Source organism: Macrobrachium rosenbergii, chromosome 3, assembly GCF_040412425.1.
Source record: "Macrobrachium rosenbergii isolate ZJJX-2024 chromosome 3, ASM4041242v1, whole genome shotgun sequence".
NCBI classification, from domain to species: Eukaryota; Metazoa; Arthropoda; class Malacostraca; order Decapoda; family Palaemonidae; genus Macrobrachium; species Macrobrachium rosenbergii.
The window spans coordinates 70,707,627-70,732,970 of NC_089743.1; the positions used below are offsets into that span (position 1 = coordinate 70,707,627).

At 34.8% G+C, this 25,344-nt stretch overlaps 1 protein-coding gene across 35 annotated transcripts in view; it reads left to right on the top strand.

Annotated features, from left to right (window-relative positions):
- fmt (phosphatase 6 regulatory subunit 1-like protein fmt) overlaps positions 1–25,344 on the top strand; it is a 253,522-nt gene that overhangs the window by 192,592 nt on the left and 35,586 nt on the right. For 20 of the 35 annotated variants that reach the window (XM_067081709.1, XM_067081826.1, XM_067081796.1 and 17 more), the window contains 3 exons: positions 13,512–13,594; positions 19,569–19,805; positions 22,033–22,127. In XM_067081709.1, coding sequence (XP_066937810.1) covers positions 13,512–13,594; positions 19,569–19,805; positions 22,033–22,127 — 415 coding nt within the window. Of the gene's footprint in view, positions 1–669; positions 766–13,511; positions 13,595–19,568; positions 19,806–22,032; positions 22,128–25,344 lie in introns of all 35 variants that reach the window. The other 15 variants (XM_067081658.1, XM_067081718.1, XM_067081630.1 and 12 more) reach the window with 1 other exon arrangement.

A 25,344-nucleotide genomic window follows, 5' to 3' on the forward strand; every position in this document is an offset into this window, starting at 1 on the left:
AACCAGTGTCTTAGCTCCATAAGTGCTTGGTTCCTTCATTTTCATTTGCAATATCACCTCTTTTACTTCTTAATATATTTTTACTTTTTTTTTTATTTGTGCTCCAGTTTACAATTATTTTTTCTTAATTTCCCAATATGTTCATTACCAAACTGCTTAAAGCATATTATCCTTATACACTGACCATAATGAAATCCTGCTGTTTCCTAATATGATGAGTTTGGCCTTGTGTTAAGTGTACTGTAACTGTGACTTTAGGGATCTTGACTTAATGCTAAAAGACTTGCGGATTGCTCTTGGTCCTTTGCTTTTGAAGTGAAGTTAATAAAGTCAACTTTAATGTGACATCATTTTTTCTTGCTTGCAAATGCAGAATTTGGAGAATTTGCTCTTTTTACCAGGCATTTAGAGTAATTTTAAAATATTCAGTGACATACTTTTTATTTTACTTCATAAGAGATTTCTTATGTCTAGTAAAAGTAGAAAACTGACATAAAAAGAAGCATAATTCAAAATTCTACACCCAAGTACTGTAGTCACAGAAACGAGTGTTTGTAAGCAAGAACTCTTGATTCTATCAAAAGTTGTCTCATGGTAAACACGGTGCTAAGGGTGTGAGTCACTTGATTGCTGAGCTGAGCTGTGGTTGTTGGTCTTCACCTCTCTTAGGTTCTGGGGGCACACCGTCACCCTGATTCAGATGACGATTCTGACGAGGATTCAAACTTTTTCCCACAAACCGTAGACAGTCTCATTGCCAAACAGGTCAGCAGCTGCTACTGGCGAGTATGGTTCTCGTACAAGCTTTTGTTTTATTTTTCTACTATCTTTTTATCAGTTTCTTCAGAATCATCCTTTCTTTCTTGGGAGACTTTTTATCCCTGACTGACTGTTGGTCAGTTCTGAGTCAGTCAGTGTTCATCTTTTGGGTATTTCCATTTATAGTATATATCTTATTATTCAGTACTCTTTCTAATTAGGTTTTAGATAAAATACTTCTCTAATTGCTTCCTAGGTGCTGGATATATTCCTCTCCACCTTACATTATTATTCCTGCTCCTTACAATTTTATCATGAATATATTTTGCTCAATTTTTGCTTTTCATAACACTGTCCTTGATACATAATTTCAGTTACCTGCATTATAGGTCGTAATCCTAGTTCTTTTATATTATTCCATGACAGTGTTTTTAATGCCAAAATAGGCCTGTAAAATGCCTTTAGCTTTACTGGAGTAAATATACACTTTCTTGTCTCATTGTTTCTGTACCTTGCTATCATTGTTTACACACTTATCCAGGTTTTTTTGTTTTTGGGGGTATATGTAGCCTAATATTTTCTTGCATCATGTACAATGTCTGTGAACTTTAATTTTGCTTTTTATTTCACTTTCCAATTTTGCTTTTTATTTCATTTTCCCTTTTTTCAAAAGTTTTTATTTCCAAATTTTTAAAGTTTTTATATATAATCTTCATTTTCATTATGAAAAAGTATTATGAATAACACAATAGTAATTAGTATAATTCTTAATGAAGACTTGCTAGATGATTCCCTCTCTGAAGTTATACTGTCTTTTCTACAACTGTAGTTGCATGTTAGGGACAGACTGCATTAGAAAATGGACCTAATAACTTTCACAGTTATTCAGGTATTTCCAACTGAAATTCTAATGTCTTCATTCCCAAATCTAAAGGGGTAATGGTTATTAGTAACCTTTTCATGCTAATTGAGAGTACAGTATGCATGCAATTTGCTTCATTGAATAACAGAAGGAATGAGGATTGTTGAGTTTAATAAATGCTGTATGAGCTGTTATGTCCACTGCAGATTATGGGCAAGTACATATGACATCTGAGTGGCTTTGGAACATGTCTTGATACTTTTTCAGAATAACGTTGATAAGTATATTTGTTTATACAGTATACAGTGCTTCAAGAGGTACTTCATGTTAATGCAGTAGGAATAATGTTCTTTCCATCATGTATTGATTCAATATTACTTCTGTAAGGTGTTTTCTGTACATAAATACATTAGTGCTAGTTACATTTATAAATTAGAATGTATGCACAGGGGTAATTTGAATATGAAACTAAAATTTCCTTTAAAATTATTGGTTTATTTTGTTGTGTGTTTGGTTAATTCAGTATCAGGTGTACTTTCACAAACCCTGGCCAGTTCTTTGATATAACCAGTACTTTGATATATCCATAACAATAGTACAGTATTAGGCTTTTTGTAGGTATACAGTAGTTTAGTTGTATCTGTTTTTAGAAAATGTAGATAATCAAGACTGAATTATGACAATTTTTGGATTTATGGAATTCCAGTGGTAAAGAAGGGGCCAGGGAGGTTAGACACACCCCACGGGGAATCATTCCTGCAAAACCATTTAAATTGTTTTAATATAGTTTTCTCTTTCACTCATTCTAGTTTTGACTTAAATTGACAAACTGGCAATTGTTTAATTCAAAGTTACACAATAAGGTTTAATACCTGTTGTACGTTGTATATTATTTTATTTGCAATTTAGGTGTGTATTGGTTTATATGAGATTGATGTCTAGTAGTTTTGCTTGCCATTTCTTTATTATTAAAAACTAAACTGTTGCAGCCACAAACTCCAAATTTTTCTTAACAGAATCAATTCCCCCAGGTCCCAAATCCTGTTAGTTTTGGATAATGCACATTTGCCAATAAGACAGCTGGTCAAGAAAAACAGAGATTTAAACTTTGCAAAATATTTAATTGCATTAAAATTTTGTATTATTATTATGAAGGTGTTTCAATAGACCATTTATAATTATTTTTGTCCTAAAAATTTATAAATTATATTTTTATTTTAAAGTACTAGTAGATTTATGGTTTGCCTGAGGTATTTAGTATAAGACAGTAAGTAAATAATTTTTTATTTAGAATTTATTGGCAGTATTCTGGCAAGTTAGGTTTAGCAAATCAGAATGTTATTTCACATGCAGATTAACTGGACATTAAAAACAAACCCCAAAATTTTGAATTTCAAAATTTACAAAAATATTTCTTTTCAGTACTTAAGAGTCCTTTATTTTTTATGTATCACTCTTGATAGTGTGAAAATAAAACAGGAGTGTGTTGTTTTTGTTTTAAATGGAAAATTAGCTACCAAAATGCTTGAAAGTGTATGACGAGACTTGACACACTGACAAACACACACACACAGGTAGATAATTATTCTCCCACTTGAACGCTTATTTTTGCCCCCTTATTACCCATGTTAACCTTGGTCAGATTTTGTTCTTGTATTTAACATTTCAGGAATTTAAAACTTTAGAAAATGAGGCTTTAGACCGAATGTTTCAGTATTATGAATGCATGCTTGGCTTATCAAGATATGAATTTTGTAATTTTATCTTGTTAAAATAATCTAATAAAAAAACCCTCTAAAACACTTAGAACTGCCTATTTTGATAGTTTAAACACAGTAAAACCCTCTAAAAATGCTTATACATAGAACTGGAGTATTGTAATAGTTATTTGTCTTATTAACTGACATTTTATCACAAAAAGTGCATTTAGTCATGAAAATGGAACTGCCTTATTTTATGAAAATGCAAAAAGTAATTGAGTGAATATTTCTCAGGAAAATGAAAATACTGAATATTTCAGAAAAGAATGGGCAAATTTTCTGTGAATAATGGGTAGATATGTTCCACAGAGAAATCTGCGAATTGTGAGAACGCGAATAGGGCGGGGTTTATTGTACAGTATATTAATATACCACTGCATAGTCATAGCATTAACTTGCCAAAATTGTATCCATTGTTTAGCCTATGCAAAAAATCTGTTATGGGGTGCAGTTGCATAACCTAAAAGTTCATGTAAAGGTAGGGCAAAGATGGATAGGGTAATCAAGAAGAAAGGGAGAGAGAAAATGGAGTTATAAATTTGATATAAAGGGTGCTATGAGGAAGAACATCTGGAAAGTAAATGCAGAAGTTACTGTAATAAGCTAATGGGTCTGGGAGTAAAGGATGTGCATGGAAAGATGCTGATTTTGGCAAATGCTCTCTTGGGTTGAAGTGAATATATTGATGAAGTGTTGAATGTGGAGGATAGAAGAGAGGCAAAGCTGGGTGACTGAAGAGTAAAAGGGGTTAATGTAAATATATGAATGCACTTAAAGAGGTTAAAAATAGACCCACCAGGAGTTATTAGTACATGTGAGATGCTGTGGTGTGGAGGTGGAAGTGTTCTTGAGTAAGCTATGTCTGGCTTAGGTAAAAGTTTGAAGGAATGGGTGAAAGGAATATAATTTCTTTGTATAAAGATAAACATTAGAAAAGACTTAAGAATTTTATGGGCATTACTTCTATTCCAATGAGAATTATATGGGCCTTACTTGTATGCCAATGAAGGTATAGTATGGTTTCAATTGGGAAGCTCAACTGATGGAAGAAGCATTGATAACAGTGTAGAGGATATGTGAATCAAATGTTTGCTGTGTAATACTGTATTAGAAGTGTGAAAGGACCGTAAAGGGAAAAATATATACAAGACATATATGAACCTAAAAACCTTATGATAAAATCAAGCAGCAGTGCAAAGGTTGTAAGGATTTATGGTTTTGAAAATAAGTTTAGAGGAATTGAAAGTTTTTTTGGTGGGAGCAAAGCATGTGTTGTAATTTGCAGAAGGGAGACAAAGGTGTGTTATGTATCCTCGGCTGTTTAGTAACTTTGTGGAAGGAATGGTGCGAGAAGTTGGTGAGTTGTTGAATGACAAATGCCCTCAATGGATTGTGGAAGGGGTTGTGTGTGCAAGTGATTGGGGCTAGTAAAAAAAAAATGTAGGAGCTAGTGCAAGAGTTAAAATTTGTGTCCAAGAGGTCTGAGTTGAGATAAAATGTGAGCAAAAGTAAAGATATGATGATAACTTAAAATCAAGACAGTGAAGCAGTGATGTTAATATGGAAGCAATTGAATTATAAAGGTGCTATATTTGACAGCATATAAGATGCACAGGGATATTAGATGCACCTCCATTCCAACAGGGCATATTCAGGAAAAAAGCTCTTGGTGTAGATTGACAATCCTTTATCAAGAATTCTTGAAACCAGAAAGCTTTAAAAAGCCAGATTTTATTTATGGAGGGTGTACCCGCTGTCATAAGGTTGGTTTGCCATGCCAACAGCTGAATTAAGTAACCCCGAGTCACTTGGTGTAAAGCAGCAAGACCTCTCAGGTCTGCCAAAATGCATGTGAGCTGTTGGCCCTGGTCAGGCTGTCACCCCTAATGTATCCAATTTCAAAAGTCAAATAGTACAGTTGTATTTAAAATCATGATAACTTTATTAAGATGGCTGTTTTACTTACTGTATCCAATTATATTTCATGTAATATCATCATATGATCTATTATTAAATATGAACATTGCAATCATGCACTATTTGTATTCTGGTAATGGTAACATTCTCAAAATAATCAGATGACTGAGTTTACTGACATCATTGCCGTAGTTGCCAAATGATGGATGATTGACCAATACTGACATCTTGACTGGCATTAGTTGATAAATAAAACACAATTCGGAGATGCAGTTGTTTGTGAAATTTACAAAGTTGGGTTTTAAAAAATGTAGCTTACCTTTTTATTTATATATGCAGTAAATTTTAAATGAGCGTTGCTTTCACCTATCCTAAAATATTTTGCAGCTTGCTCATTATTCATTTTTTCAGGTTTAGCTACAACATGCAGCTTAAATTTAGTTGTATACTTTCCCAAGACCTTCTTCTCCATTGCATGAAGGCTGAATTAGCAAGTTTTTAACAAGTTGGAAACTGTAATGCAACTCAATGCTGTAACTAACATTGGCAAATAGCTGTTTTTTTATTCAGTTGTTTATGTTAGCACTTGTTGTTGTTTATGCCAGTGTTTTGCATGAAACAGTTAGTAGTTGTTAATTACTTGCAAGAAATAATAATGAATTGTTAGATAGCCCTAAGTTTTGTAAGCCTGGTTGAATGTATAACTTTTTGCATTTGGCCTACGAAATTTTTTATTCTAGGCCTCTTTAGTCAAAAGTTAACTCAGATACATTATCAGTGGAATCTACCAAAGCTGAGAAAGGCATAGGAAACCTATCCTATAGTCAGTTTTTTTCCATCTGTCCACCCACCTGTGATGCTCGCGCATGGTAACAATGCATCCCGGGCTTTAAATAGTTACGCTATGTGTAAGTTTTAGGTAAATAAAAGGATATCTGGGTGTACATTTGCAACTGAAAAGTGTTTTAATAATTTACTGTATGCGGATTACACTGTTAATATTCGAAATAGGATATTGTTATTATTGTTGAATGTAATAATAATAATAATAATAATAATTTCGCTACATAAAATCAATACATTATTGTTGCCGTAGTGAACAGCAAGAGAAGCAATATTCCTGCCACTGTGTCTGGCTGTTCCATTCGCCACCCTGAAAAGGCAGCTTACATTCAACAATAATAACAATATCCTATTTCGAATATTAACAGTGTAATTCGCATACAGTAAATTATAAAAACACTTTTCAATTGCAAATGTACACCCAGATACCCTTTTATTTACCTAAAACTTACACATAGCGTAACTATTTAAAGCCCCAGAAGCAGTTTTACCATGTGCGAGCACCATGGGCGGGTGGACAGATGGAAAAAAACAGAGTATAGTGCATGTAATGTGCTGCAAATGAAACTTGCACATTAAGCATAGTAATGTAATGGTAATAATAGTACATAAAGCAAAAATAATAATAAAGTAAATTATATTATTTTGGAATCAGGCAAGGTAGTACTAACCATCTGGGAAAAATTGATCTACAGTAGAGAGTCTTGAGGATAACAACCAACTGGAGGTCTCACCTTCTTATATAAACACAGGAGTGGTTTTTTGAGCCATTTGTATGTACTGTATATATTTTTTATGTGCATTTATATGCCATGAAGCACAGTAGATATAATTGTAATAGATGGTGGTAAGACGAGGGAATGGGTGTCTCATAGAATAGGTGATTATATGAAGGTAAGGGTTTGCGAGTACAAGGTATTGGGAAGAGACTGAATGTCTGTGAAAAGCAAGAAGAAATGCTTAAAGGTATTGTTGTTTCAGTTGCCATTTATGGAAGTACAGTAAAGTGTGAATGTTGTTGCAAATAAATTTTCAAAAATCGATTGATTAATGGTTTTCTTAGTATAAGTGACATTAGATGAATAGAAAAAAGGTGTCAGAAATTTGGAGATATGGAGAGGAGAAGTGATAAAAAGGTTAGTATTGTATAGTTGAAAGTGAATCAGCATTTTGAGATGGTTTGGTTTTGTATAAAAGTGTTCAGATTAACAAACTGCCAGTGGTTTTAGGGTATAAAAAATGAACAAGTTGTTGGATTTGAGGTTTTGAGTAACTGTTTTGGTGCATTCAGTGTAATATATTCTGGATAGACCAATTGGGTCGGATGTTAATGAATTGACTCCAGTTGTTCTTCAGGAAATAGATTGCAGCCAATCATGACCTTTACGGAGATATCAGGATAACATAAGAAATTGCCAAGTTGGCTTCCTTTGTGTGAAGAGAATACTGTTTCTAGGAATGGTAATTTGCCGTCTTTTCCCCCACAGGGTTTTGAATTTAATAGTTGGAACTAAAGAATTTAGTCCAATAAGAAATGAATTGAAATTTTCCCAGCTCTTGCCTCAGAATGTTAAGGTTGCATCAACATGCACCTTAATCACAAGTTTTATGGAATGGTAGGCAACTTTTATGACTTGAAATATTTCATGTAAAGGTTTGCTTATTGTTGGTAGAGGGGGTTCCCAACATATAGCAAATTTTTTGTTTTTGACAGTTGCCACGAAAAGAAAAAAATTTAGGCTATTTATAGGCTAGTTAATTTAAGTTTAGTTATGCCAAGAAGAAAGGCTAGGTAATTTAACAGTTTCAAGAAAATTGCCCTCGTCAGTTGGGACTGCAGTAAACAGTAATCCCAAATCCAAACCAATAAATAATGTATGTTCAAGGGAATGTTTAAGTTATTATACTATTGGATACCATGTCCAGTTTTTCTGTAAGAGGATGAATAGGCTCCTAGGAAGGAGTTAAAAGCATGCAGAATTTTTCATTGCTAATAGCTTGGTATAATTATGCCACTTACAATTGTATTTATCTTCTTTTTCCAGTCATTAGGTAAATGATTATAATTGAAGTAGAGCAGTAGAATAATTTATTTCCAGAATTGTATACCATTTATGAAGAATGGTATTGTATGTAATATTTCATTTGCCTCAAATTTGAGGTTTTTGCAGATGGATGGCACTACAAATGGGCTTTAGTTGTGACTTAAAGCCAGATCAACATGGTCACTTGCACTTATTGGTATTAACTTTGGCATCTATATTTTATTAGCTTTTATAGCATGCTGATTGATTTATCTTTAATTTTGCTTATGCATATTGAGAGATGAAGTTCTCAAAGACTATTTTTAATCAATGACTGATGTTTACAAATATTATCCTACCTGGCAGTCTATGTTTTGTCCCTAGTACTCTTCTGTACGACAGTATTGAATGATCCACATGGCCACAATGTCTGGGCCTTGGCCATGAACATCATACATCCATCAGTCGGTTGGCTGGGGCTGGTGGATAGATATTGCTTAATGCTAGATGCACAGGGCATTGTGGATGAGTTGCAGTTTTACCAATATTAAGTGATACCAAACATCCAAAGGTAGTTTGCAACAAGTTTTGATGTTTTCCACCAAAACCAAGACTTTCATTAGTACCAAATTAGAGGAAGGATGTCCATTAATTCTCTAAGAAGGTACAGTTGCTTAACAAATCCAACCACTTTATCGGAATGCGTGCACAACATAAAGGGCTAACACAATTCTTGCTCAACTTAGAAACCGACAACTTTTCAAGCTCATCAGCCAAGGTGTAACTGGGTACAAAACATTGAATCAAGCCAGTTTTGCTTGAATTGAGAAGTACGTGATAGTGTCAACCAAATCTGTTTATTTTATGTAAAATTTCTCAAAGATTTCCCTGATGTGTCCAGAGTTACATATTGTTGGAGTATTAACTGGAAGAGCCAGCCTTTGACACTTTGAATACAAGAAGCCTTCACAGATGCACAAACTTCATGGAAGCAATCTTCAGTGCAGTATTAAACACACCCACTGGATGCTATGGTTTATGCCAGAGAAGGGTTGTCTAGTCAACCTTCTCAAATGTATTGCTCCATGTTCTTCATGCAGATTCTTCATGCAGATGCCCTTGTCATGTACATGAAGCTCGTCCTTAGCATGGCAGATGTGATGCATCACTTTGGGAAGATCATACTAGGTTGGAATTTGTGTTTTAGACCTGTCTTCATCACACTTCTTTAGAACAAGGTTTATCCAGCCTGAACACTTTTGGCCTTATGTCAGTTGGCAGTACCATTGAAGTGCAGGCAAACACCACGGCAAGAACACGAGGGACTGGCAGTGAATGTCACAAATAGGAAATTTGATGTTTCCTCTATTGAATAAATTGTTGAAGCACATGAAACAAAAAGGCACAAGTACCAGCAACACAGTAGTGAGACTGTAAAGAAAACAACTGCTGACTCCACCATGTGTGTTGTCAGTGTAGAAGTTACTGCTTCTTTGGCTACTTTTTAAGATAATACAAACCCCACAAAATTAGAACTTAGGGTCATATGTACCACCCTAGAGTCCATTTTAGATTTTATAAAGGAAAACTTTGTGCTTGTCTACTTCTTGTTAAGGGTGTGCCTAATTACACCAATACCCTTTAATTTATATACAGTATGTTGGATGCGGGTATTTATTTTAACTTGTAATGAGATAGATATTCAAGAATGTTGAGGCATACAGTGTATAAGGAGTGTATCTAATCTTCAAGAATGGATGCTATTCAATCTATGAGAGGTTAGTTTTAGAAGAAAAACATAATATGAATATGACAGCTATCTGAATCTCTAGTGCATAATGAGATCGGTAATGATATTAAGGGGCATGGGATTTCTTTATTTTGGGTTTGTATCATTGACATACAAAATGTTTTCCCAAATTTATACACTGTACATTTGAAATACGAAGTTTATTTCTTCCTTTGAGATATGGTCTTGGAATTTGCGTCATTTTGTTTATTCAGTTTTTAGTCAATACTGTCTCAAAGGAAGTCAGATGTAGTTATAATAATGTTTCATGAGCTACTGTATTCACATTTTTGTGAATCTTTTTTATTGCACAGTTATGCTTGGTTAAAATAGAACAAAATAAAAATAGATTAAAGATTAAAATCCATGCTATACAGATATTAAAAATAAGAATAAGAAAAACATTTTACACATTGTTACCAAATATAAAAAAGCCAAGTGTGAATTACTGAAGAAATCCTAAAAAGCATTGTATTGTAAAATTTAACCTTTGGTCGCTATAGTCTAGTTCTAGTAAGATTTACTGATAAACCCTTTTTATATATCAAAGTTTTACTGTACTTTTTTTTGGTAATAATATTCCCTCAAAGCCAAGGTAATTTGAGAAGAGTGATTATATTGGTAATATTGATGTGTAACGTTTAAGTTACTACTTGTCTGTTAATTTGTCCATGGTATTTTGCTTATACCTGAATGAATCTTGTTACATATACTTTTTATACTTTTATTTATTTACCATTTTAACAAAGAATAATTTGTACACTTCATCTAGAGGTCATGTAGAATAATTTGTACACTTCATGTAGAGGTCATGCACAGGCATTCTGGCTATTGTATAGCAAAGATAACCATCCTCCGGGGCTGGGTTGGGCTGATGAAAAATGTAATCTTTGACCTCTAGGAAGCACAGTAAATTCCCAAGACTTATTTTAGTAAAGAAATAGGGTCTTCAACACAAGGAAATATGGGAAATAGACTGAAACTGCATACAAAAGTGAGATTATACATTAATTTAGTACAATCTGTATTCTCATACAAGGAAGAACAATGCAATGACAGTGAAACTAGAAAATGAAAATTCTGAGAATAAACCCTCAAGAAGAATATTGGGATTCAGATAGCAGGAAATTAAGGAAGTTCCATATGAATAGGAGGTGATGATAATGGAGATGGCTGGGACATGTCCAACTCACAAAATCCAGGGACAGTAGAAAGTGGTAATGTCAGCTTGGCTTTTGTGAGCACCAGAAGAGCTGAAAGACCCAGACCTACTTGGATAACAATTAGAAGACAGGAGGCTGCAGATTTGTAGACGTAAAAGTAGACAAGATATATGGTGGAATTTTACAAAGACCCTTTTGTTTTTTGGTGTTAGAAGCAATGATGAGAGTGATCAGTGGTTTACCTTTTCTCTATGATTTTCTAAATGTCCTCTCCCCCTCTCTCATCATATGCCTGCATTTTATCAATCCTTGATATCTGTTATTTTCAAGCTATTGGGCTGTACATCTCAGCATTTTGCTTGTTTTTATGGTCTTTCCAGTTCACTCCAGTCATGAGTTTCCACATTTTGTGGTTAGTCTTCAAAATTTCCCTCATTGTCTTTCTAAGTGCCAACGCTTAGATGTGCATCATAGATTCATTTTATGCTTTTAGCAACAGTGAACCTTTGTTACATGTGTACTTATCTTTGTAGCAGAGACTGACACATATGATAAAGAAATGTTATCAAAAAATGCTGAGATTGATGGCTGGGCTGGTGTGCTTTGGGGAGATGAAACTGCATGAGAAAGCTACACAATAAGTTGCTGATGATGTGTTGGTCAGAGGTTGGTAATTAGAGTGAAACAGGTCTTTTCCTTTTGATGAGAAAGGGAAAGGACCAGAGAGTCCCATTAATAAAGGATATGGAATATGAGGTCAGGACCATTAATGAAGCCCAAAATAACAGGAAAATTTTGACTATATAACACTTCACAAAGAGAGCATAAAATAGGAAATAGAGGAGAGAACTGAAGCTTAATCCTTCAGAGGGGAAGATCTTACATAAGAATGGTATTGATGATAAGTTTTGAAGCCCTAGAGAATATTGTCCAAAATTCTTCTATGCAATAAATGAAGTATCATTCTATAAGTTATATTAAAACACTATGAAAGTGTTCAGTACATTGGGTTCCTGCTAATTTTTTTATAAGAAACAGAGATGTTGAAAAAGGATTCAAAGCTGTGTGTATCATGACCAGATCAAGTTAAGCATTAATGTGCATGATTTACTAGCATTACTGAAAGCCTGTTTTTTTTTAGTAAATGGTAGACTTGGTAAAGTACTGAATCTAAAAGTAACATTAAAATACATTAAATTTCTAAAGGTATAATGCTGTCTCATTCAAAACGAATGCCAAATTCATGTAGTTTTTGCCTTTATGTGAACTAGCCACACTGGTTTAACAGATTGATTTTTACAGAATACCTTTCATGACCCAGTCCATGAACACTGAGTATGCTGTTCAACTTTCACTGTAAAAGTTGTTTAATGTAACTGTCCTAATTGAAACCATCACCCAATGTCAAATCTCAAATTCATCACCAAATGTCAAATCTCAGACTTAAATCATCATAAGTATTTACTGCTTATCCAGTTGTTGAATTAAAAAATATATTTTTAATGAATTATATTTTTATACACACTACAAGAATAATTTTGGACAGCTCTATGTTAACATTATTTAGTCAGTCATGTGGTGAAACTTTTTTTAATGATAAAAGCAGATTTTTTTTAATGAGATTTTATTAATGAAGATGCTTTCCATTCACCTTCTCCCTCGTACAAGTTCTAAGTGCTGCATGAAAAGTATACCTTAGTTTAACCAGACCACTGAGCTGATTAACAGCTCTCCTAGGGCTGGCCCAAAGGATTAGATTTATTTTACATGGCTAAGAACCAATTAGTTACCTAGTAACGGGACCTACAGCGTATTGTGGAATCTGAACCACATTAACCAAAATCTTATTTGTATTTACAGTAATTCACCACCAAATGGTCTTTTAGTAAGAAAATTAAAATTGTGGAAGGAAAAGTTATTAACAGATTGGATAGCTATGTAAAAAGAGTAACATGAATAGCTGAAAAGTAAAAAGTTTCAAGAGAGAGACTGTACGTTGCAGGATCTTCCTTTTTGACTCACATGTTTATTGCAGATATTGTAACTCACTGTTTAAAGGTTAAACGTTTAATAACTAACCTTTCACTTGTAATTCACAAGTAGGAGCTGCTGCATTGTGAACTTTTTTCTCACTGACTGTAATATACTGAAATGGCCAAATTTGATTACTTGTGGATTCTATGTGGCTTTATTTGTAGAATTATCTTTTCTGCAGTCTTTACTTAGCTTTTTATTGATGATTATTCAAGTTAAAGGTATTTCTTGTTTGTTATCGTAAAGACATGCTACTTATGCATCAGTGACATTGAGTTGCAGATAAGAGTTCTTTTTTACTCCAGGAACTAAGATTTTCAAGTTAATAAACTTTGTTCCCATATTCTCTTACTTTTTCAGGGCTTTAAAGAAATGGATATGGATGTGATTGGGGAGTTTCGCTATGCTGATGAGGAATTCAAAGATCCTGATGACAACCTAAGGTAAGTGACTGTGGTTATTTATTGCTCACTAAAACAATGTTTTTTATGCCCCAAAGAGAGCGATAAATATGCTTAGTTAGAATGATCATTTTATATAAGTTTTAGTTTAAAGCTGGGCTATGCCAAAATGTAAAGAGAACATAAAGTAATGTAAAAAGCTTGTAGAATGTGAATACATAGAGTAATCTCTCGATTATCTGGATTAATAGAGCCAAGGGCCTGTCTTATAAGAGCGAAATCAGGAAAAGGGCAAGTAAAAAAAAATCTGCAGGTGTTTAAGGGAACCTCTGTACCCTTCCTCGCCTTACCTTGTTAAACCCGCATAACCGTAAACATTAAGTATGCTTATAAAAAAGAACCTTTACACTTTAAACTGAAAACTTTATGCAAAAAACAGTTACTCTTTCTACCTTATTTTCCCATATTTGTAAAACAAAAACTATAAATACCCTTAAAAAAAAAGCAAATTCCTTCATTTTCCTCATGTATGCAACATGCAATACAGTAGGCTACACAATGATACTACATTGTACTGTACACACATAAAAAATATACCCTTTATTTTCTCTTATACAACACACAATTCAGTAGTTTACACAATCAATATTTATTTAAAAAAAAAAAAAATTACAAAAAATAACCCTTATTTTGTCTTGTATGCAACATGCATTACAATAGTTTACACAAATGGTTTTTATTATTTTCCCAAAACACATACTCTGTCACTTACCTGTGTGTGCTGCATTCGGTACTTATGATGGCTGGTCTTTTTTAAAACTTTTGAGGAGGGTTAAACATCCTCCTCCGCCTCTTCCCCCCTTCATCAAGTTGACTGCATCTTTGACACCGACGGCATCTTGTTTCTCTGCCTCCTGTGACTCCCAGGAGATGTTAAGTGGTGAAGTGGTTGGAAGAGGTGCAGAGGTGTCTAGAGGGTCAGGGTAGTTGAATTGGGCCAGTGACAAATCAGATTCTTGGCTGAAGGAGCCCCGCATGTCGACGAAGGCAGCAGAAGATGTACTCGCCTGCGGTTCCAAGTTGCGACAGGAATCGTTTCCTGAACTCCTCAAGCTGCTGATGGACTTCCCGAGGTTGTTACCACAGCGACCAAATATGTTCAGACAACCCCACTTCAGGCAGTTCCACCAAGGACTGTCCACTCTGGCCCTGACAGGGATCAGACTGTCAGGAAACTCCTCAGACAGAAGGGGTTTTCAAGAACAACTTCGTAGTCTTTTGCCAAGTGTAGGCACTCCTCTACCGACAAAGTCTATCAAGCCAAGTGGACAATCTTCAGAGCCTAGTGTAGAGGACATGGCATCTCATCCTCTAAGACGTCTGTAGCGGACATTGCCGAATTTCTCCTGTCTTGAGAACATTTAGGGGCCTGTCCTCCTGTACAATCAGAGGATACAGGGCTATGCTGAGTTCAGTGTTTCGGCACAGAGGTATGGATCTCTGCTAATCAGGACCTGTCCGATCTCATAAAATCCTTCAATACCTCCAGATCCAAGGGGCAAGAAGCCATCTCTTGGAATCGGAAGGTAGTTTTGAAGTGGCTCTCCAGACCGTGCTTCGTTACGAAATCTTACCAGGAAGTCAATCTTTCTTGTGACGTTAGCAACCGCCAAAAGGGTCAGTGAAGTGCATGCTCTTGACAAGAGAGTGGGATTTTTGCAAGTTGATGCCATTTGTTCCTTCACCCTGGGCTTTTTAGCAAAGACCCAGCCAAGCCCTGGCCTTGTTCCTTCACTATTAAAAGCTTGATGGAAATACTAGGCCCAGATAAGGAGGAGAGAGTTCTGTGCCGAGTGAGAGCACTGAGGTACTACTTGCATGGAGTGGAGAAGATTCGAGGTCTTACGAGTAATTTGTGGTGCTCAGTTAGGAATCCGTCTCATGCCCTATCAAAGAACGCCTTGTCTTTCTTCTTGAAGGATCTGATCTCTGAGGCCCATTCCCAGGTTGGAGAAGAGGCTTTAACGTCCATCAAAGCTAAAGCTCAAGAGATCAGAGCCATCTTCATGTCTTTAGCCTTCAAGCACAACCTGTCTCTATCATCAGTTCTCCAAGTGACTTACTGGAGGTGCAAGTCTATCTTCACGACCCTTTATCTTCGTGATTTGGAAACTACTTTTGAAAATTGTAGTACTTTAGGGCAGTTATCCGTGGCTGGCATGGTGTTGGGGGAGGAAGCGTAGGAAGCTTTTCTTCCTTCCTTTTCTCTTCGCCGTGTATTTGGGTGTTGAGTCGTAAGGGGAGCCTGGGGTTACTGTGTACCTGGAGACCCACCAGTCTTAGTTTTAATGAGTGGGTGATGTTTTTATATTTTGTGTATGTTCAAGTTCATTGGGTTGGTCAGTATGTGCCCAGGGCAGGGGCAACTGGCTTCTTGTATACTTTGTCAGTCACTGGATTCATCTCTTGCTGCAAAGTACCCACTGATGTAGAGGTGTGTCTGACCAACTTGCCACACCCTATGTGGTTGAGTGCTGACCAGAGGCAGTATCTGCCTGCAGCAGCTCTCTTGCCAGGTAAGGAACGACAAGCATTGTACCAATGCTAATATTGCTGTCCTCTAACTCATTATCATCCATTAGGTTTTAGGGTAGTTAATCCATATACCCCACCTCCATGTCAATTTGGGTTTCAGCAGTGTAATTACTTTGTAGCATATATAAAAATGACATTTTTTGATAAAATAAAGTTTTATATATACTTACCAAGTAATTACGAATCAAGCCCTCCCTCCTCCCCTCATATGCAAAGAAGGGCAAAAACATTGAATCACGCTGTTGAAGTCATTCCTCTCTTACCCTGAAAGTGGGCATGGATGAGTCGCCTACATCAACACTAGCGCTACCGCGAATTTCAAAATTTTTAAACTGCCGGCGAGTGAAATTATAAGCAATGTAATTACTTGGTAAGTATATATAAAACTTTATTTTATCATAAAAAGTCATCATATTAATATTTTTTTATCTGTGTTGTATCTCTCAAAAGTTATCAGTAGATTCTGTCTAAAATTAAAATTATAGCATAATCTGTTTTATATACAAAAATATAAAATTACTTTTCATATATGTAACTTACCAAGTAATTACATAGTTATACTTTCCACTCGTGCTGCAGTTAAAAACTTGAAGTTTGCGGTAGTGATTCATTTGTTCATAGTGTAGGTAACTACCCCACCCTCTGTTGGGGAACAATAGGTACAGCGTTAACAGCGATCATCACTACTTTTCTGCCGGCTTTACCATCAACATTGAATGGTTTGGTAGTTATATGTGAGGTTTTTTCTTCGCTTTTCCCGAGGATTTGGCGACGTACCCATTATTTTGGTAGCTTTTCAGTTTAGCCTAGTGCGTTTTCTATAGTTTATTTATGATGTTTGATTCCAGTTCATCAAGTATTAGGTATTGAAGGGAAGGTTGCAAGACAGGAATGTTTTTAGAAGGGTTCTAAGTATTCACAGGTTTAAGCTATTTGTAGGGGGGCCGTGATACACATCCCCTGTGAATACGGAGGTTTACTGTATCGGCTAATTCTGGAGTTTCTTGCAGACTGATTATGATAATTCAATACAAAGGGAAATTGAATAACACAAACATAGCCTACACTATGGTATATAGTATACACGTACAGTATACTATACTCTATACATATAGGGTATAGTAATTATTAGTATCATCTAATTCTGGAGGTTCAATGCAGATTGACTTATGATAGTTCAGTACAAAAAGAAATTGAATAACACAGACAAGAATGAGATGTGTACTGTTAGGGTATTTCGGTAATTCATTGGCATACTTGAATGGTGTTGGGCTGTTGATGACTATGTATAACTAAAAATTGGAAGAGGAAGCGGGGGGGGATGATAAAGCAGCAAATTTAAGTTTTAAAAACTTTACCACATATACTCGTGTACTGTGTCATGAAACTTTTGAAGACCTAATTTTGAAGCTAATTTTAAAGGGGTCGCATCATACACGAGATATGACATACAATTAGCGTAATATTCACATATTAGTATCGTGTTATAAAATAAAAACAATGAATATGCGTCTTTTCCAAGTTATGCTTTACTTCACTGTATCCAATAATATTTTATATATTCTCATATTCCCATATTACTCTTGTATTATGAAATACGAACATAGCAACGAGTGCTTTGGTTTGGAAATCAGCTGAGGGCGATTACGCAGTAGGCTTATTTCAGCGTATTTAACTCAGTTCAGTGATTTTCTTGCTTCTAGTTAGTGTAAACTAATCTCTAGATACTTTATTTATATGGAACAAGGTTATTTTTTGTTATTCAAAGTCCAAATATGACTTAAATATGTCTCGTGAACTAAATTTAGTTATTTTTTTCATTAAAAAGTTTAATATATATTTATTTTTTGCTGGTTCTATCCAGTATCATTCCTCATTTTTTACGTTCATATTTTAACACTGAATTTTACGAGTATGTCATCATTAACCTATTCATTATCAATCATAATCATTAATTTATATATTTCACCTTAACTATGATGCTGAATAATCCTGATGGGTTCCGGCGCTTGGTCTTCAAAACCTAAATTTCATAATCAATCAGTTAGTAGATGGTATTTGGGGCATGTTTTTTGTGCAAAAAAATCAACAGATTCAGTTTACTATTTTCACATGATTTCATCATACTGTAATATGAGCTTTACCTATTTATCTTTTATCACCGTGAAAACAACAATAAAACATTTTCTTTCATGCCCAGTAGTTTTGATTAAGATACTTTTTTCTCCAGTTTTATTTACTGTCAAGTTTGATGGCTTATCTAAGTTTATGGGAGTTTTATCAATGTTGCTGATACATGGTAATTTATGGTCATTAGCAGCTTGAACATTTTCTCAGCTTCAGCTACAACTTGCAGCTTACATCTAGCAGTATATTTCCTTGCTGATCTTTTCGCCATAGTGAATAAGAGTATAATGTAAAAATATATCATTCCTACTCTACTTAATGTCATTTCTTACAACTATGGTAATTGTTTACTATCGTACGATGGTTGAATTGCAAGTAAAACAGCTGTTATCCATTTCGGTTGTTCATAGCAAAACAGCTGTTTCTTGTTCGGTTATTTATGGCTGTACTTATTTATGCAGCGAGTATAACGTTGCAAACAATACTTTTATCATTCGCTTTTACTTTTTTAACTTAAACTAGAAGATGGGATAAAGAGATGGAGGGAAAGAAATTGGTCTATTGAAATTTGGGCTCTTTTGCTGCCTGATTGTACGCTGCTGCCTGTGCCCGTCATTCGCGAAATTTAACAATGTTTTCAAAATACTTTCATATCGGTATTAATTGCTAACCCCATAGCAAAATCAAATTATTAAGGGGAATTGTCATAACTCAAGCACTAGCTGTACCTGTATTATTATAGGTTCAGTATTATTATTATTATTATTATTATTATTATTATTATTATTAGTTGTATTAATTGTAATATTAATATTTGAAAATTAGTAAATCATTTTTTTATCATAAAAAATGTATTTAGTCACAAAAATAACTTGAAAATACAGTAATTAGTCAATATTGCTCTTCGAAAAATCTGCTATTTATGGAAAAATACATTCCACAGAAAAATCAGCGAATAATTGAAGCCGTGAATACTGAACCACGAATAATCGAGGGTCAGCTGTATAACACTTTTCACTCAAGAGGCATTTATAAGTGCTTACCCTTACACTAGGAGAAGACTCACAAAACTGCCTTATGGGCTGCCATGTGAGATGTAAGGTCAATCACTAGCCTTTGTGCACCACTTCTCATCACCCTCTACATGTGGGAACAAAAGACCCACCCATAGCATGCAAAACAGTCTTTTCATTTATTACCTTTTTTTTTCTGATGTCTATATTCTTCGTTGGTAAATCGATGTCTTATGTTTATGTGATTAAGTAAATTTAATCATGAGTCCTTTGCTTTTCAGTGGTCCACTACAGCGATTATCAACTCAAGGTCTCTCAGTATCTGGTGTCACAGGAGTTGGTAACAATCCTGCTCAAGCAGGGGTTGATGGTGGAGGTGAAGGTGGTGTCAGTGAGAATCTCTCGCTCTTTGAAGAAATGTGTGCGAGTAGGTGCCATGAACTTCATGAATTGGCCAACATTTGGAATATCAAAGAAAAAGAGATAACTTTCAGTCAAGATCCTGTCAAAGATGAAAGGTTAGTATTTAAATACTTAGCTTTTTGAGGTCCACTGCAGTTGTGATACAGAATCTCCTTTGATGTGGACATTGTGTTGTCATTGAAAAATATTTTAAAGTCTTATTATATTTGTTTGCTAAAACGGGGCATGCTTGAAACATAAGATTATTTCCTTTGTAAATCTCAGATTTAAAGGGTATTTTCTGGCTGGCAGTTGAGTGGCTAAAAAAAAAAAACATAGGGCCTAAAAATGTTGTAAGAATATGGTATGGAGAAGGCTAATAAGCACAAAGTAACATTTGGGAAATGGAGAATAATGGAAACCCTTCTTATTGGGATTTATGAAGAATAAGGGAATTGTTGTGAAGTACTGTTTCCTGTTGAAGAACTTTCATTTTGCCAAAGTGGCTAGGAAATGGTTCAAAGGAGTTCAGGTGAAAAGTAACCTTAAATACAAATAAAAGTGGATGTTTTAAGTTAATATTCATTTCACATGCAAGAAGTTCTTGTTTTTATTTGAAGAATAAGAAAGTAACCAGAGCTTCATGATAATATAGTTATACTGTACTGTATTACCACCCTTTAGGTTGGTCTTGGTTGTCCGAATTGAAGTGCAGTCATAATTTATTAGCTCCTTACTTGCAGGAAGGATATTGTAAGGACCATGATGGACTGCTAATTGATGTAGTACATAGACTTGTATAAAAATAAATGTCTCATAAAAATAAAAATTTCACTATTGATGTAAATTATAGATGACTAAAGTATAATTATAGCACATCATACAGAACTATTTTAAGGGGAGCGTTTTAAGAAAAAATCAAAGAATCCAAATTTTTCCTGATATTTCACATACGGACTCTTACACCTCTTGACTATTTTCTCAGAAAATTTTATTAAAAAATTCGCAATAGTTTTGGAGTTATAAGCCAAAACCATAACCCTACTATCACTAAGAAAAGTACATTTTTCGTATTATGTAATGATATCTTCAGTATATCGGTAGTAATTCAATTTAGCTATCAAAGAAGAATATCTAAATGCGGTATATGCAACTATATCCTACGCAAGTCAAGACGTCATGCTGCCCAACCTCGCCCATGTTTTGACACACTTTTCATTCAATGCAGTTATATTACTTTGTAAGTCAATTTTTTGTATTTCTCTTGGCTTTGCAATACTTCTTTGTTCAGAAGAAACCATGCCAAGACCAAGAAAATTTAAACGTCTACATCCCATAAAAGAAAGGAAGAGATGACGTCATGAAGAGAGAGGCATCCAAGAGAGAGGAAAGAGGGGGACCAGGAGTCTAAATATATAAAATATAATTCAATATACATAAAATAATAATCACAGATAACACCAATATGACATAACATATCAAATTTGTCATAAAAACCTCAAAGAGTGAGACAACAAGCAAATAGATGGACAGACAAGCAAAAAATGCCATCATAAAACTTTGGAGGCCCATATCTCAAAACTAAAGTTATCGACCTTCAAATGGAAACTCAGACGTAACGAATTCACCTATCTCAATGAAACAAAAAGCAAATGAAAGCTAAATGAATTGTCTACAAAACTATAGAGTATTTGTTTTTAATTTGTTCCAAAAATATTTTTGGGATTTATTTTTCCATAAAATCGATCCAATCCAAGATTTTTAAAAAATCGAAAAATATTTGTAAAAAAAAAAAAAAAAATTGAAAAAACACTCTATTACTTTATTCTAATCTATAATACCTGTCTACCATGTAAATTTCAGCTCTTAGGTTACAATAGTTATGGCTGAGTTTTTTTTTTTTTTTTTTTTGGGGGGTACCAGCGAATGGGGGTGGCGAGAAGGAAAATATGAATGCTGACCTTTTCGCTATACATAAACTAACCAGTGCCCAAAATTTCAAACTGATTCATGCAAAAAAGCCAGGGTTATTAATAAAAAACAATTTTTTCACACGCTCCCTTTAATGGACAAAATCATATGCATGTCATATTTAGGTAGTGTATCATGTTTCAAAAACCTTTAAGAATTCTTAAAGCCTTCCTAACTACATGGTTGTGTGTGAAGGCAGTAAACACAACTTTTGAAGGAATATGTACATACTCAAAACAAGTTACATATAAGATACAAAGTACTTAAGATGATAACATTTTTAATTCCTCACCAAATTAACTTGAAACACCAGACAATAGTATTGTATTTCTTCCATTATTATACGTTACTAGATTTTTTCTTTACTTTCAGTTCAAAAGACAAAGAGGGTGGTTCAAGCTCTGAAGAGGAGGAAGATGAGGAAACACCTACATTCAGATCCTCTGAAACGAAGATGGACGTAGATGGTATGTGTTGGAGTATCTCGAGTTACATGGGGTTATGTTGATTTAATCATTTTTATAAAAATTAATTGCAGATTTAACACAGTATGTGAATTTTTTTTATTATTACTTCATTGTTACAAAATCTTAATTTTTTAAGCTTAAAATGATTTTTTATAGAAAAGAAGTCCAGGTTGCAATAGTCTAGGTAAGTAATGCCTTGGCTAAGAATGTTACCCAACTTGCATTGCAATTATGAAATTGCCTACAAGGAAAAAGACATATGGGTGGTTGGGTGAGTAGTAGACTGTTCATTGTTGTACTTTGCTAGAAATAATGTTTGTCATTTACAGTAAAGTATTTGAAAACAAAGTCTTGTTTTCAAATACTTTACTGTAAATGACTGATTCTTGTAAATCTTAACTGAGCATGCTTGGTGAGACCTTTTCCCTGCCTTTGGTGGAATAGTCACCCACCCATGGATGGCTGAACATCATCACTCAATGGCGAGCTGGTAACCTTGTTCACCCACAAGCAGACCCATCAGTTCAAGCTAATGCCTTCCCCCATTCTTTGTTTTTCTGATTGAAAAGAGCAAAAAGACGTTAGAGTTGGGAGGAGGGAACTCAAAATATAAGAGCATATATGAAAAATTAACTATTTTTGAAAGATAATATTGGTTATCACAGACCCATTATTTCTAATGAGCTTAAATTCCAGTTCAGATGAGGTGGATAAATTTCAGTTGAGATGAGCTGGATTAATTTGAAAGTTCCAAATTTGATTGAAAGGGAAAATCTTCATCTCTCCAAGGTAATGTATGTAGGGGGTAGTGATGAAAGGACAAATACCCTGGTATGCAAAGTAACTTCAGGAAGTTGGTAAATTAAATGGGTAGGGAATGTTGCAGATGCCATCCTCATGCTGACAAAGAGGACGAACTTGACCCTGAAGTATGGCATAAGTACTAGTAACTCGCATGGAGCTACGTTGTAGAGATGTCATTTTGTATTTCCCTTTACCTTCTCTTACTTCCTAATGAGCACCATATTCTTTGGAAGCTTGAATTTCAAGTCAATGGCCCCTGTGGGCTTGTTCCATATGAATAGTGTTCATATTCCTAATAATAATAATGATTAATAGATAGGTTAGTGAATGGTTAAAAAGGTAGTTCTGTTGCTACTGCAGGACCTATCAAGAGTTAATGTAGCCAACTGGTCTATTGCATCCATAAATAAAAATTTGCAAAATGTGTGGCACCTTCAGGTGCCTGCCATTAACACTGCATTGACATCAAGATTTGTCTTGAAAACCCGACACTGAAAAAGCTGATCTAGTAGACAAATGATTAACTTGAGGTGCTTTGTCATTCATTGCATTCTTTTAAGCCTTCAGAATAGCCTGCCTGAGCCAATAAGAGATGGTATTCTTAATTACTTGTTTCCAGACATACTGGTGAAGAGGAAGATCCTGAAGGTACCCTCTTGTCAGATAAAGACGTAGCTCATACTGGACATTTTCATTATGGTAGGAAAGTAACAGAATAGTGAAGGGCAAAATAGTTTGATCTCTGTTACCTGTAGCTTTTGTCTTTGCGTTAATTGACCTTAGAGCACATGTAGCTTGCTGAACTTTCTTGAAGACTCAGACTTCAATAAGAAGGCTGTTTTCAGTGTGAAGTTGACTGAGGAAGTTTGATCTAAGGATTACATGCAGGCTTTTGTAAAGCTTGTAAGCAGTAAAGAAAGGTGCCACTTATTTGAGATTAAGATTAGGAACCTTCTGAAAGTGTTGGCATAACTATTTCAAATCTACAGAAGAGGCTAGCCTGATGCCATGAGATTCAGGGACTTGTACAAGAGTGGACATGCATGAAAGACGTGCAAAGAGCAGACCTGCTCTGAAAATGGCAATTTCTTTTATCACTTTATTAATGAAAAATCTGCTGTGTAGAATAGTGACAGTGATCAAAATAATTCTCATTTTATGACAATAACTACAAAATTGTTTCCACCTAGCTTGCTAGAGATAGAGAATAGAGAGACAACACAATCTGGAGTTAGCCTCTGATGCATGTGCTGAAAAACCTGTATCTCTGAGGTTGCGAGGTCTCCTAGGTGAAGGCAATTGGAATCTGTGGAAGTGAGGCTCCTAAAGCTTATCCCATTTCAGAATTCTCCCAGTAGCATTTGTCAAAAGTGACAGGTTAGAGAAAATAACTTAAAATTTTAAGCAGATTACATTGTTTTTTTCTATCACAGTCTATCCAGACTGGTGGTTTTATAGTGTGAGCTTCTAGGTTGCATCCTGCTTCCTTAAGAGGCCATCACTTTTCTTATGATAAGAGCTGATTTAGTAGTGTATTCTCCAGCATGAGTCCCGGGCTACTTTGGCTTCCAGTTTACCATTTCTCTTCAGAGATTTTTGGTATTGTGACATTTGCTCCAGTGATAATGGGCACTAATTATATTGGCATATCCCTTAGTCTTCTGAGTTTAGTCAGAAAGTTATGGAAATCTCCGTTTCTTCTTTCTTCTCCACTTAGGAGTTCCATGGTACTGCAACATCTGTGGCTGATACTTTGTTTTTGGTTTTATTGATCAGTGTCAAGCTTGGTCAATGTGCTGGTATCACCTTGTCTGTCCTGATACTGTAGTTCCAGAGTAATTTTTCTTGCTCATTTTCTACTACTCCATTAGGTTGTGTTTGTTCTACTTGATGGTACATGCTATCTGGTATTTTTTGCAATGACTCCATTGAAGGGCTGTTGTCGTGGTGCCATGTCTCATGCACTGGTTCAGATGAGACTAAACCTACTCACTTGCAGGTTTTATGCATTTAATCTGATATTTACACTTTGAAACTATTTTAAAATCTATGTGAGATTGCATGACATTCAGTCATATACTTTAAGACGTTAATAACTGACGATTGATAGGCACACAAAATTGCCTCTAAACCTATAATAAAAATTTTTAATGAGGTATACTTTAGGGTGTGTTTATTTAGACATGAAACTATCCAGAATATTAGGTCAACTAATAATTTACTGTTTTTTGGCCTTATTGTTTTTGATAAACTCATCACCAGCATCATAGAAACAGTGCTCTTCCACTTTGAGGCTTAGTATTTGTTGATATAGCATTATGGTACACTGTTTATATTACCACTTGTCAGATTATATGTTTCGTTGGGTAACCACATGACTAATGCAAATTTATCACCTCAGCTGTAATATTGT